The sequence below is a fragment of the Oryx dammah genome, unplaced genomic scaffold (assembly GCF_014754425.2).
Source record: "Oryx dammah isolate SB20612 unplaced genomic scaffold, SCBI_Odam_1.1 HiC_scaffold_28, whole genome shotgun sequence".
NCBI classification, from domain to species: Eukaryota; Metazoa; Chordata; class Mammalia; order Artiodactyla; family Bovidae; genus Oryx; species Oryx dammah.
Genome location: NW_024070212.1, coordinates 39,943,450 through 39,956,727, shown reverse-complemented (window position 1 = coordinate 39,956,727; position 13,278 = coordinate 39,943,450). Strand labels below are relative to the sequence as shown.

The 13,278-nt window shown below is 37.4% G+C and overlaps 1 protein-coding gene across 2 annotated transcripts in view; it reads right to left on the bottom strand.

The window, feature by feature from the left end:
- OLFM3 (olfactomedin 3) overlaps positions 1 to 13,278 on the bottom strand; it is a 231,194-nt gene that overhangs the window by 17,774 nt on the left and 200,142 nt on the right. For both annotated transcript variants that reach the window (XM_040232201.1, XM_040232202.1), the window contains exons 3-4: positions 12,678 to 12,833; positions 7,498 to 7,717 (exon numbers count right to left, since the gene is read on the bottom strand). In XM_040232201.1, the coding sequence (XP_040088135.1) occupies positions 7,498 to 7,717; positions 12,678 to 12,833 (376 nt within the window). The remainder of the gene's footprint in view (positions 1 to 7,497; positions 7,718 to 12,677; positions 12,834 to 13,278) is intronic.

The following is a 13,278-nucleotide window of genomic DNA, read 5'->3' as shown; positions in this document are numbered from 1 at the left end:
CAAGACACAGATGATCCCTGACTTCTCAGTGCAGGGATAACTCCATAAGGTGGTAAAGAGTAAAGAAAAGCAAATGGGCATTTTGTGTAAAATATCTGAAGTGCCATGTGGGAGACCATGCTAAGGGAATTCAGCCCTGTTAAGGAGCAATCAGAGAAGTCTCCATAGAAAAGTTGGTATCTGGTCTAAAATTAAAAAGCAAGCTTCAAATTTGAATAAGTAAGATGGAGAGGAAATTCAGAGTCCAGGAGGTGAAGAAGCATGCAAGATTGAGAAATTGAAAAGATTAGAATGACTAACGCTTAGAGTGAGTGCATGATGAGAATTGGAGAGAAAAGGCAGAGCGAGGCAGGATCCATGTCATTGAAACAAATCATGAACAGCTATTTAGATTTAATTTTAAAGGAAAATCACTTAAACATGGTGTGATATAATTAGATTTGCATTTCAAAAAGAGTATAAATATGTATTGTGGTGGAGCAGGAATGACTTCAGGTAAGGGGAGTGCTTTGGAGGTCTTTGTAATATTCCATCTGAGTGGTGATGAATGGTGTTCTGGATTAGGGTGGTGGAAGTGTGGATGTAAAGAGGTGGTTTTGAGAAATCCGTGAGGGAGAGGTAAAGATGTGGTAATTCTGTGCAAGTGAAGTGAAGGGAAGAATAAAAAATGACTCACTTCTTTCTACAGCAATTGGGTTCTATTTACTGAGTTAAATGTACTGAGATATCCTGAGCATTTCTCTGTTACTAAAGTGAAAGTGAAAGTTGCTCATTTGTGTCCAACTCTTTGCGACCCCATAGACTATACAGTCCATGGAATTCTCCAGGCCAGAATATGGGATTGGGTAGCCTTTTCATTCTGCAGGGGATCTTCCCAACCCAGGGATCAAACCCAGGTCTCCTGCAATGCAGACAGATTCTTACCAGCTGAGCCACAAGGGAAGCCCATTGTGGCTTTGTTATTGTGTACCCAACAAAAGATACAATGTGTGAGAAAGAAATCTCCATTTTTGAACTCAGAAGGATTTGGGATTAGAGTTGCTGCCTCCAACATGTACTTTTGGCAAATTTAAGCTGAGTATCTGTTCCATAAATTGCTAATAATAATACCCGACCTACAGTTCTTACAGCAGTTATGACTAACATACATAAAAAAGCTGGCAGAGTGTCTGTCAAGCAGTAGGCTCTCAGCATTCCTCATGATAATGCAAGCTTCTTGGCAGTAGAAGGGCACTGCCTACTACTCATCTTTGTATCCCAAATACCTAGTTAAGTGCCAGTGCACACTGGAGAGTTAATAAATATTTATTGAATGTACAAATAAGATTATTGTCACAAAGACAATTTGGTTTTTCTTTTACAACTAATTTGGCATAAACATGATAAAGATTGTAACCAAAGTTGAAATTACTTATAATTTCAAGTTTCTAATGCTGTTACTTCTGTTAAACATCAAGGCTCAGAACTGCTCCTGTAATAGGAGGGTGTGTCTTGGACTTCACTAGATGGCACCAAACCATTGCCCTAAAATAGAAGTAACATAAGGAAGTGGGAGGGGAGTGTAAAGGGCTGGAAAGTCAGAAAGCCTGATTATAATCTACATTAGATTTCTATTGGTGATCTCAGGGGTTGTGCAAGAGCATTAACTGTGCTTTTCCAGTTAGATTCTCACAGGCATATAATTATAGTTTGCAGGCCTTGGAATGTGATATGATTTAATTAAGCACAGGGGACTTTATTCAGTCCCTCACAGGAGAAAATTAAGTACTTAGGAAACAGCATTACTGTACCTTATTCAGGCCACTAGGGTGCATTGCTGTTGAAGCTTTTTTTTTTTTTTTTTCTAATTTTTATTTTCTCTAAAACTTTAATTCCCTAGAAGAAATAAGCTGAATGGCGCGCTAGTGGTCTCAGTGACTTATGATTCCTTCTCATGACCTTATTAAGTTAAACTTTGCAGGCAATGATACTAGTTTGTTTTTTAGTTTCTTAAAATTCGTGTGACTTACACTGACATTTTTCCTAAAAACAATCAACTGCCAAGGTGAGTGGAAATGTATTTCTCATAGTTGCAATTTTATTTTCTTTCACCAGTCCATTTTTATACTCTATTAATTGCCTGTTGTGTGTTGAGGCTTTTGTGAAGAACAAAGATGTCACTGATGGATAAGCCTTCTTGCTCCTGTTACTATATTGCTGATATCATAATTATTCAATATCCCACTCTACATCTGAACAGCATAGTAGCTGGATTTTAGACCTTTTTGGAACATTGAACTCCTGATATGTTTGTTTTTTTCCCCTCTACGTTTACTGTGAATGGTCCTAATTTAACATCTATTTTCTGAGTCTGTATGTTTTAATATTTTGATATTCAGGCACTTCTTTATGAGATACTGCTGGGTAGGCAGCTAAAAGAGTTCACAGAGATAAGTTGGTCCAATCTGTACAAATTTTCAGGGATTACGAAAACTAAGTAAAGTGTTACTCAAATTATAACTTAGTGTCACACAAAGTTTTATATATATATATTTGTATTTTCTGATGTAAATATATGTACCTAACCAAGTACTTCCATTGAAATTGGAGTAATTCTTTTTCTAATGAAAAAATATAAAGATTTTTTCAGGAACCAGTGTGACTCTCACAGTGTCAGGGCTGTCTCTCTCTACCTGGACATGTTTTCTGTACTGTAATTAAGCCAATAGCAAACCTCTTTGCTCAGAGAGCCTCAGTAAATGGTTTTGATGAATTGGCATAAACATGGTATGATGGCGAAAAGTACCCAAATGCCCCAAACCATTCTTGGAACAAAAGTATAAATGAGTTACAATCATTGGTTGTGGCACTGGCCTCTTTGTTAAGTGAATGGAGATCTGAGGGCTACTGATCATCTAAAGTGAAGTACTTGTGATGTGAGAACTATTTTCAGTATTTTATAAGGTCATATCAATTAATCAAAGAGCATTCATCTTATTAAATAAAAAAGTAAATACTAATGTTATTGCTATTTGATATCTATATTTGCTGGGCTGGATGAAGCACAAGCTGGAATCAAGATTGCTGGGGGAAATATCAATAACCTCAGATATGCAGATGACACCACTCTTATGGCAGAAAGTGAAGAGGAACTAAAGAGCCTCTTGATGAAAGTGAAAGAGGAGAGAGAAAAAGTTGGCTTAAAGCTCAACATTCAGAAAACAAAGATCATGGCATTCAGTCCCATCACTTCATGGCAAATAGATGGGGAAACAGTGGAAACAGTGGCAGACTTAATTTTGGGGGGCTCCAAAATGACCGCAGATGGTGACTGCAGCCATGAAATTAAAAGATGCTTCTTCCTTGGAAGAAAAGTTATGACCAACCTGGACAGCATATTGAAAAGCAGAGACATTACTTTGCCAACAAAGGTCTGTCTAGTCAAGGCTATGGTTTTTCCAGTAGTCATGTATGGATGTGAGAGTTGGACTATAAAGAAAGCTGAGCGCTGAAGAATTGATGCTTTTGAACTGTGGTGTTGGAGAAGACTCTTGAGAGTCCCTTGGACTGCAAGGAGATCCAACCAGTCCATTCTAAAGGAAATCAGTCCTGAATATTCATTGGAAGGACTGATGCTGAAGCTCAAACTCCAATACTTTGGCCACCTGATGTGAAGAGCTGACTCATTTGAAAAGACCTTCATGCTGGGAAAAATTGAAGGCAGGGGGAGGAGGGGACGACAGAGGATGAGATGGTTGGATGGCATCACTGACTCAATGGACATGAGTTTGAGTAAACTCAGGGAGTTGATGATGGACAGAGAAGCCTGGCGTGCTGCAGTCCCTGGGGTCGCAGAGTTGGACACGAGTGAGTGACTGAACTGAACTGATAATATATTGTTTGCTAGATTGTATATTTTTGATTAGTTAAAATAAAAATAGAATAGCATGATTTCATGTTTTTTTACTTGTTCTTCATTACCTAGATACAGTTTTGCTTCAATAAACTTTTTGTTGTAGTTACCAAAAACATGTTAACTAATTAATACAATTTATTTGACACATTCTTTTAAACTTGTGGTCCATGGTGGAAAATTAATTAAATGAGTCTTTGATATATATTGCTGATCACAGTCCTGAGGCCTAAGGACACCATAGAGACATTATCCATGTTTCAGTAAGGAGAAATATGTTGAATTTGTGTCTGCATAGATTAACCGTTTTTGTCCCAAATATAATTTTTAATATTGGGGGAGATTCTGTGTCAGAAGTTATATGTGGATTAGAAAAAACAAACAGGGTTGAGAAAGAGCTGAGAGAAGTGTAGAATTACCTAACTGTAGAAGAAATGTTTTCCAGCTAAGTAAACTCAGAGTATATGTCAGAAGTAAGTGAGTAAGTAAGTGTTAGTCACTCAGTCGTGCCAGACTCTTTGTGACTCTATGGGATGCAGCCCACCAGGCTCCTCTGTCCATGAGATTTTCCAGGCAAGGATACTGGAGTGGGTTGCCATTTCCTTCTCCAGGGATCTTTCTAACCCAGGGATCGAACCTGGGTCTCCTGCACTGCAAGCAGATTTTTATCATGTGAGCTACAAGGGAAGCCCTATATGTCAGAAGTAAAGTTCACTTCTAAAGTATAGCAAATCCCAAGAGTTTTCTGTGTTAATCCTTCAAAAACATAACTTGGCACACTCCAAGGTGATGACTAGCTGTAGAGTGTTTCTGTTGCTTGTCTTTTTTTTTTTTTTTTTTTTTTTAGCAGAATCCATTTGTGCTAAGTAGGTGCCTGGACTTAGCATACAAAACCAGTGGCTTGGGTTTATTGTAAAATGGTAGGAATGACAGAGTGAATTGATATACAAGGTCTTTAATGGTTCACCAACAACAAATGGACCTCTTCCACATCAAATTGAAGTCCTACATAGACCAGTCCTATGTACCGTCATTTACAGAAAATCTTTACCCAGATGTTTTATGGGCTAATAAATATGCATTTGGATACTTCTTTGAACCACTAAAGTAACTTACATATTGAGAGCCCTCAAAGAATTCTTTATTTGGGATTTTTTTTTCTTGTTTGGTGCAGACATCATTTAGAAAGCTATGAAATCAATCTGTACATAGAACTAAAAGTATTTCTTGATTAAAAAAAGAATAAAATATAACAGCAGAATTTATGTCAGTAATGTTTACCTATTTTCCATTAGCAGTAAACTCCACAGTTTGAATTATAAAAGCAAACCATATAAAGGAGTTTATAAGTGTTGTATTAAATGACTTTTCCCATGCTTAGTCTTAGTCAGTCCTGTGCCATCTTGACACAAATATGTGGCTGAAGGAGATAATTTTTTTTGTAAGTAAAAGAGATTGTTCTGTTAATTTTTGAAATACCTAATATTTACTCTGTTGAAAGTTTAGAAATTGTTATATGACTGCTTATAGTTTTAATTTATTCAGCAAATTTTACTAATTTAATAAGGTTTTAAGGCATTGAGAGATACAGTATTTAGAGTAAATTTCATAGACACTGTACTTATTCTTGTGGAACAAGACTCTAGCAAAAGAATCATTCAGTTACATACAAAATGATAATGAAACATGGAAAGTCCAATCATTGATGAGACATCAAGATTTGAGAGGGTACAGGGAGAGGGCTGTGAAGATTCTGATGAGGCATAACATTTAAATTGAGACCTGCAAAATGAATAAGACTTTGTCACATGTGGCAAGTGAAAGTGTATTTATTGATAAAGAAAAGATAAGAGAGTGTTTCAGGAAAAGGGACAAACCAAGCCTCAATGATGGTCCTATGGTTAGAGTGTAGACCACATGTGAAACTGGGACATAGTGTGTAAGGGGAGAAAAGACAGGACCTAAAATGAGGATATGGGCTTCCCAGGTGGTACTAGTGGTAAAGAACTCACCTGCCAGTGCAAGAGATGTAAGAATCATGGGTTCAATCCCTAGGTCAGGAAGACCCCCTGGAGAAGGAAATGGCAGCCCACTCCAGTATTCTTGCCTGGGAAATCCCACAGACAGAGGAGCCAGGCGGGCTGCAGTCCATGGGGTCACAAAGAGTTGGACACGACTGAAGTGACTTAGCAGCAGCAGGAGCAATGAGGATGTAGGGAGGACCACACATGAAGGGCGTCCTAAGCCTCATACCCTAGGAGCGACTGTATCCTAGGGCATAAGGGATGCATAGGATGCAGAGGAAAATAATTTCAGATTTATATTTTTAAAAATCTCTTTGGCAATAATGTGGACAGTGGGTGCAGAAGAGCAAGTAGTGGAAACTACTCGAGTCATGACCTTAGGTGAAAAAGTATGGCCCTTGCATGATGGGAAATAAGGAACTGAGGGTTACTACACATGTGTTTACCCTTAGGAGTTTATGTTACTTCCTTCTGATTGATTTTGTTGGAGTCTCTTGGAAATTCTGAGATGACTGCTGTAGGGCCTCCCATGTGGTTATTCCCCACTTTATTTTGAGACTGTGATTACTGAATGCAACATTTTGCAATTCAGCTGTTTTTATCATTTGGATTGCATCTGTAAAATAAGTAGTCTTTAAAATGTCCTTGTAAGTCATCCAAATTTTAAGTATTTACATTTATTCTCTGAATGTTTCTTTGCTAGAAATTCTTTTTTTCAAATTCTTCAGTCCTCTTTCCAGTTTATTTCATATTCTAGAAAAGTTTCTTTTCCTTGAGAAAACACTTTCAATGGTTATTGAGCACCCCCCTTCCAAATCCTATCATGTCACATCAACAACTAAAATATTATTTCTAAATGGCCTTACAACCCCTCCCTATTCAATTCGTGGACCATTATTTATTTCATATAAGTTACAAACTAGCCTCCTGATGACTTCAATTGAGTAACTAGCTTATGCATGCAACAGAAAAGTTTGTAAACTCAGACCAGGTTGAACTACACATTTTAGTAGTTAAGAATTTGAATCCATGACACAAGTCAAATGCTTGGCCCCTTGTAGAGCAGTGAATATGCATTTGAGTAGGTGCCTCCTTTTTATTTCTTGAGTGGATCAGGGCATCTGATAGCAGCTCTGCATGGTAGAGGAATGGTTGTCGTTTCCTTTAACATTGCTATTTCACATTTGTTCCCAGGGCAATATCGTTTTCCCCAGTCTCTAACTTCCTCCACTACCAGAAATGGCTTCCCTCTCCCCTTGGCCAAGCAGTGATTGATCATCACCTATCCTCTGTTTGAAATAAAACTTATTTTCATAGTGTAGCCAATAGAATTGCTGCGTCTGTCAGACCTCTTTATTTCAAGTGATCAAACAGTCACAGGGTGCTCTGGAAGTCAGGCAGCTGTTAATCAGAAAGACCAGGAATGCTTAAGCCTTTAAGGAACACTTGCTTTACACTTAGAAAGCAGGCACTAATTTCCCTATAATTAGGAGTTCATGACTATTTGCAAAATGCAAGAGAGCAGTTTTCATTGAAACTACTTAAAAACACAAGCTGGACAAATGGAATTGCTCTACTCACTTAGCTTCTTCATGCAGTCACGAAGTCTGGTTTCCAAGCTGAGCACCCTTTGATGTAGCTCCTCATAGTCATAGGCACCGATCTCCTCCTGAATTCCCGTGAGGACAGCAGACAGATTCCGGATTTCCTCCTTGAATTGGGTGATTAACTTGGCATCTGTTTTGTACTGTTCTAGCACAGGAATCAAAGGCAGGAGCTCGTCCATCTTCTCTTTCAGCTCCTGTGAAAAGCAGCCAGTTGTTTCTGAGAGTCACTTAACCAGATCAAGCAGCTACATTCTTCTTCATGATGCTACAGGAAGATTATTAAAAAAGATTCACAATGCCTTATTGATTTTTTATTGAAATTGGGTATTTCAGCAGCATGTAAGTGGCCACATGATCATTAGTAGTAAATCCACTTATCTCATGATTCAGTACAAGAACATCTCTTTAAATGGTTACATGATTTTCTATGCAACAAACTGATCCTTATCATAATGACAGAACTTCCTGTGGTAGCAGTTAGGGGCTTATATAAAATATTGCTTTCTGGCGACTTTTTATAAAGTGAACAATGCATTATTTAGTCAGGAAATATCAGTAGGGTCCATCTTCTAAATATGATTATAAATAGATCAAATACCCTGTTTAGCCAAGTCTATTTACCCATTAACTAATTATCAATAATATAAGGGTATTTATAGAAAATTTTGGATCCTGGAAGAGCTTTACACTAACAGAATTTTTCCAATTCTGGGCTTGTTCCACTCCTCCCTTCTACTCCTCCCTCTTTTTAATATCCTTCTTAGCACAGCATCATTAGGAATGTAAGTTTATCAAGTATAAAAAATCATGCAAAGCTTTGCGAAGCTCAAAGAAATGTATGTTGCTGTTTGCTGTTTTGAATTATTACTTATACTCAGACTTCATTTGCCTTAGCATAGGTAATTTAGAGCTCTTTATGTAGAGCAGAGTTGCTTACCAGTGTAGTGAATTAACTCTTTCAAGGACTAAGGTGGTCATGATTTATGTAATAAATGAGCACAGAGGTTTTTGAAATGGAAACACTGATTTTTGTCTAGAGAACAAGAAGTATACTTTGCCAGTGCAGTTTTCCCTCATTCTTATTTTAGGAATGAGCCAGGCCTCCAGTTTCACTTTCAGTTTCTGGACGTGTCACCTTTTTTTCCTTTCCTTTAAGTTGATGGTGGTACCCAGTGAAAATATTCCATGAGTTTGATTCAGTTGTGAATTTATCACAACTTTTCTCATTTGTGGAAGAGCTGTTACTGCTATGATCATTTGAGAATAATCCATAGGTGTTGTCAGAAACCATGCTGTATGCTAACTGATTTAAGGAGCTGAAAATTGCATTTTACAATTACGTTTAGAAGATGTTATTACTGTCAATGTGTTAAAATAACAAGAGCTCCCATTGCCACCCTGATTTATGGACTTGTGTATCTTGTGGGGAAATTTCCATGTGTTCTGTAAGATTGGAATTCTCAGCATTTATCTGTATGTCCATGTTGAGTGGGAGGGAGCAGAGAGTCTTAATGATGAGAAACATTGATAAATATCACAGTCAAAAGGCAGAGTTGCAGAGCTTTGCTCATTTTAGTGTCTCATTTTGAAATAAACTTCCTAGTTTGAGCATTTTGTGCTATCCCTAAAGGAAGACACAATTGCTTCATTAGAATTTTAATGAGAAGAGTTCTGATAGTACCATTTGCTGCACATTATAACAACTGTTACAGTGATGAGTTTTACATTCTACTTATGGGTATATTGAAAAGAGAGCAATTCAGATGACATTTTTGGTGGCATTTTATTTCCCCTAAGCTAAAATCTATATATAGATATGGGTAAAAGTGTTGGTCACTCGCCCAAGTCTGACTCTTTATGACCCCATGGACTGTAGCCTGTCATTCTTCTTGTCCGTGGAATTCTCCAGGCAAGAATACTAGGGTGGGTTGCTATTCCCTTCTCCAGGGGATCTTTCTGACCCAGGGATTGAACCTATGTCTCCTGCATTATAGGCAGATTCTTTAGCATCTGAGTTACCAGTTTATATGTATATGAATTTTGGAATCTTTTCAAAAATTTATAATTCAGTTATTGGCAGTCAATTCTAACTCAGAGCAATTGTCAGAGAGCAATGGAAAGTCTAACTAATGTACATATCAAATACTTAAAATATTAAAGTAGAATAACACAGATCTGTGTGCTTAATAATCCTTTCTAGAATTTCACATTCTACTACATTGCTCTTATAGCAAAGAGTATAGCTAGACTATCTTACCCTACCAAGATCTCTTCATAGAAGAATGACAGTCTCAAGTATGGTATCTGAGACTTTTTTTTTTTAATCATAAAGGATATGGAAGATACAACCTACTTAGATTTTTTGGCAAGTTGAAGATGGGTACTAGAGGAGGATTTTCTTCCAATGTAAATATATTAAATGGTAAACTTACTTTTTGAATGTGCTGTTTCTTCTTCTCAAATATGGTGGCTCAGCAGCTAAGAGCAAAATCTGACTCATGGTAGGACTTGGTAAATAAACACATTCAACAAGAATATATTGAGCATTTAATTATTATTATTATATTTAATTCAGAGAACTATGGTTTACGTGGAGAGGCAATGTAGCATTGGTTTAAAGAGGTTTAACTTGGGAGTTGGACTTTGTAGTTCTGATACATATTGGATATACGATCCTAGATGAGTTGCATAATTCCTTTGTACATGAGTTTCTTCATCTGGATGATGAGAATAAACATAGTGTCTACCTTACAGGATTGTTGTGAGGACTAAAGTAGTTAATATACAATATATTTGAAGTTATTGAAACTATATGTTGAATACATGTAGTTCTTCAGAAAAAATGATCATTGCTGCTACATGGATTTTGACACACAAGTTTGGTATATACATGGATTACATGGACTAGGAAAATCAAAATCATTATGTCCTATGATGCTGCCTGAAAATTACGTTTTCTTATTGGCAGCTTGTCTGCTGCTGGACACACTTATAGACTAGGCAGTTTTCTCTCTTTTATTTTTTTCTCTCAGGCTTGTATCTTTTTGTTTCTTTGTCTCCTCTCCTCCCCAAAGTTCCCATAGATGCACATACATCACCATGTGTCACCAACTCTGCCAGCCCTGGGCCCGCAAGCAGTTCTTTGGCACGAGTTCTATATTGTCCATCTAACTTTGAATGATTTTCACTTTGAGCCAGAAACTCCGAGCTCCTCTCCTTCCGTCCCTCTTCCTTTCTGGGAATGCTCCCTAGGCACTGTAAGTGCTGGCTTGTCATTTCCTACTTAGTTGATGGCTGCAGCATCAGGCTCACTGTATTGCTGTATACCCTAAACTTGAATATTGAAAACTGACATAGAAAATCTTTTGGTTTTCTTGATCTCCTGTGTGATTTAATATTTTATGGGGAAGAAAGTGAACACTAATCCCAAACCATTTTCTTGATTATTGGTAAATCTTTCCCTGAAAAGATTTTTGATAACTCTTCCCGTGAAGTTGTCTAAACAAAATTAATAACTCCTCCCTTTGTGCTCTTAAGTAATGTTTATGCCTCTTTTTACTGTCAGTTTGACCAGTTTGTTAGGTCTCTTTCACAGAAGAGAGTTTATGCATTATATACCCAGCAGAGGGCCCAACACTGCTTTATACACACTATGTGATCAATAAATATTGGTTAAAATTAATTTTTCATGCATTGGAGAGGGAAATGGCACCCCACTCCACTGTTCTTGCCTGGAGAATCACAGTGATGGGGGAGCCTGGTGGACTGCCATCTATAGGGTTGCACAGAGTGGAGTGTCTGACTGGAGTGACAGCAGCAGCAAAATTAATTTATTTGCTTGTCGACCTTATATTCTTCTGTGTTTACCACTTCTCCATAAATTCTCTATCCTTCTAAGGTTGCTTATTCTCTCATTCACAGTAAGCTTTCAATTTATTTTTATCTTCTAAGCCTTGCTCTTGGAGAAGGAAATGGCAACCCACTCCAGTGTTCTTGCCTGGAGAATCCCAGGGACGGGGAAGCCTGGTGGGCTGCCGTCTATGGGGTCGCACAGAGTCGGAGATGACTGAAGTGACTTAGCAGTAGCAGCAGCAGCAGCAGGCCTTGCTCTAATTTGTTATAATTTCTTAACCTTCTGGCTTTGCTTGCTTCTCTCTTTAACCTCAAGATTCATCACATTAGCCCCTTCTCTCATCAGTACCCTGAAGTTTCCTACCCTCTTGTCCTTATTTTGTATATTTCTGATAAAACTTTAAAACTGGCTCTCTATTCAGGCTCCTGAGCAGCAATGAAGGAAATGACAAAACAATGATAATTTCTGCCTTATTAAACTGTGTCATGCAGAGACTCTATTTTGTGTCCCTATCTCCCTGCCAATCACAATTATGTGTGAAAAGCACTTCTGATGTTTGGTTAAGAACTTGAATTCAGGCCCATTCTCTCAGCCTTAGTAGTGAATCTTACTTCCTAATTGGCAGGAAAAGCAGAGGCTATTACGTTTGTAAAATCTTAGTATGTTTTATAAACTATGTCCTGTGCCTTTGTCTGGCAGATTGTGACTTTTTCATAGAAGATCAAATGGCATTATCATGGTCAGATTTTATTTCAATCTATGACAGTGTCATAAATGTCCACATAGTGTGCTCAAAAGCACCATTTCTCCATCTTCAGTATTTCTAGATAGTCAATAAATGGCTTAAAAAATGAAAAAAAGAACTTGTATTTACATCAAGTAGTGAAACCAACCCTCTTTTATGTGCTGTTAATAATGGTGGTATTATTGCTTCTTTTAATAATTTATATTCTCTATATTTCTCTTCATTTTAGCAAAGCATAAAATCATCAGAAAGTCTTTGACAAATTTAGTTATTAATTTTCCTAGATTTCCCATTGGCATACACATTGAAATGCCTTTAAATCTATCCATAATCTCCACCTAGCTCAAGGAGGGTGAGGCTGTTTTTATAGCAAGTTTTCTATGCATTCCAACCAGCTAATGGCCAGTTTCAGTGGAGAGATGATTGACGTCCCATTGAGTCTCGAACCTTACGAATATGGGCCAATGCACAGTTATTTCTAGCTGAGTGTCATGGTGGCTGTCCATTGTACTCAGTGTCTTATTTGCATTAATAAGACAGCTGAAGTCACACCTACTTGAAAATGCTTGGTCATTAGTGTCTTCCGGTCATCTTCAATCTGCCGAAACTTGGCCTTCAGCCCTTTCATTTGCGTTTCCATTTTTAGGACGTATTGGAAATCTCTTTGAGTTCTCAAGTTTAAGACTTCAATAGATTGGGACATATTCTGAACCTGTTAAACAAGAACACTGGCTGTACATTATTGTCTATACTACTGAGGTATGTGTAAAAAAACACAAAAACCATCAGTTTTTTCCACTAATAAAACTAGCAGTGCCAAATCCATAATTACATTCCCACAGGACATACTTTCAGAAGGGCAATTCTTCATAAGAAACATTCCAATAATGTAGCAAAAGAAAATTACAGCTAAGCAGGAAATAATAAAATGAACATTCTAGCATTAGAAATGACTAAATATAAATAAGAATTTGATATATCATAATAATAAATTAACAAATAGAATATTCATTTCCAAGGCTTAGTAAGCTTATGATGGCTCAATCTGTTAAATGTTAAGATAAGTTGTTTCTATCAGTACTAACTCTGACATCCTCAAAGTCTGGGATGCTGAGAAATTTTGGGGGTAGTGAAGTGTCCAACAGATCTAGAATGCA